The sequence below is a fragment of the Thamnophis elegans genome, chromosome 13 (assembly GCF_009769535.1).
Source record: "Thamnophis elegans isolate rThaEle1 chromosome 13, rThaEle1.pri, whole genome shotgun sequence".
NCBI lineage: Eukaryota > Metazoa > Chordata > Lepidosauria > Squamata > Colubridae > Thamnophis > Thamnophis elegans.
In genome coordinates this window covers 7136501-7138057 of record NC_045553.1, presented here as the reverse complement: position 1 = coordinate 7138057, position 1557 = coordinate 7136501, and the positions used below count along the sequence as shown (strand labels likewise).

General features: G+C 43.3%; 1 gene segment (V, D, J or C); it reads right to left on the bottom strand.

Annotated features, from left to right (window-relative positions):
• Positions 1 to 354: 354 nt before the first annotated feature.
• LOC116516736 lies at positions 355 to 851 on the bottom strand. The segment is given in 2 exon segments: positions 355 to 671; positions 809 to 851. Coding segments are annotated over 2 exon segments (360 nt in total).
• Between the last annotated feature and the right edge of the window lie 706 nt (positions 852 to 1557).

Sequence of the window (1557 nt, the reverse complement as noted above, 5' to 3'; positions counted from 1 at the left end):
GCTGAAGAAATGCAGCATTTGCTACCTTTTTAGGATCATCATTTTCTTTGTCCTGAAATATCAGAGGGGCAGAAAAAAAGGATGTGCTGGAAGGAAACAAGAGTGGGGCAAAATGTGCCTTCTTTATTAATTCTCCAAAGCACCTGAGGGTAGAACAAGAAGCAACGGGTGGAAACTAATCAAGGAGAGAAGCAACTTAAAACCAAGGAGAAATTTCCTGACAGGAAGAACAATTAATCAATGGAACGACTTGCCTCCAGATGTTGTGAGTGCTCCAACACTGGATGTTTTTAACAAGATGTAGGGTTTCCTGCCTATGAAAGGAAATGTTTTTGTCTCACTTCCCCAAGGGAATCAATCGCTGTGTAACTGACTACCCGTCCAGATGCAACAATAGTAGGTCGCTTTGTCTTCAAGCAGAGCCCCAGTGATAGTCAAGGACATCACATTCCCTGATCTGGAACCAGAGAAACGGGCTGGAACCCCCGATGCTCTGGTACTGGTTGCAAAGATCAAAGTTTGAGGTTTCTTCCCAGGTACCTTCTGGGACCACCAAGGGTAGTTGCCATTCCCAAGGGTTCCACCATCATATAGATAAGATATGGTGACTGTGCCCTCAGGGGCCACAAATTCTGGGTCCTTCAGGGTCTGCAGTTGTTGAAGGCTGGGGCCTGAAAGAGAGCAAGATGTTGCTTGTTCAAGAGGGTCAAGAGGAGCACAACAAATGGAAAACTCAATAATGGAGCAAGGAAGCTTTTCTGGGGTTAATTCTAGAAACTGTGCCTCCTTCCAAAGGGATTTCTCTTACCAACAGAGATCAAGATAATGGTGAAAAGAAATGCCTGGGACATGGTGGCACAGCTCAATGGGACAATCTCTTCTGTAAAGCAAATGGATTTCCCCTTGCCTCCTCTCCACCCCTCTTAAATCCCCAAAGGACAAGAGAGAACCTCCTCATGCAAATATTTTCTTCTTCAACTCCCAACTGAACCCTCTACATGTCTGATTAGAGAGGCGATGGGCAACTGCTAAGGTGTGTCTGATCTAAAACAATTATTTTGCTGCAGTGAGAGGAAAGGAAGAGACAAGAATTAGGCGTTTAACAGATGAAGACTGACTGGAGTTCATTTCAAGAACCTGTTGTGACCTTGACAAAGCTATATTACCAAAAACTATCAGTATTTGGACAAATATATATTGATGGAATGTAGCCCAACTCATTGATTAATTCTCAAACATCCCATGAAAGATATTAGACTAGAGAAAAAGTGGAGGGCCATACTCCATTTTAATATTAAGGCAAGGGCAGGTCATAAGTAATCCACATATTCATTTTTCTTAATTTCTGGAAAATACCACTGGAAGCAGAAGGTGTGGACATAACCGTTGCCTTTAATCCTGCACTATTCACCTATTCTGTGAATGAGCAGTGTCATCCTCCTTCCCTTACTTTCAAGGAGGAGATGAGACATTTCAGAAGCCACATCTGGCCATGATTTTGCTGATGTTGTTGTTTGCACAAAACATGAATGGGCAGCTGTACCCACTACTGGCCAC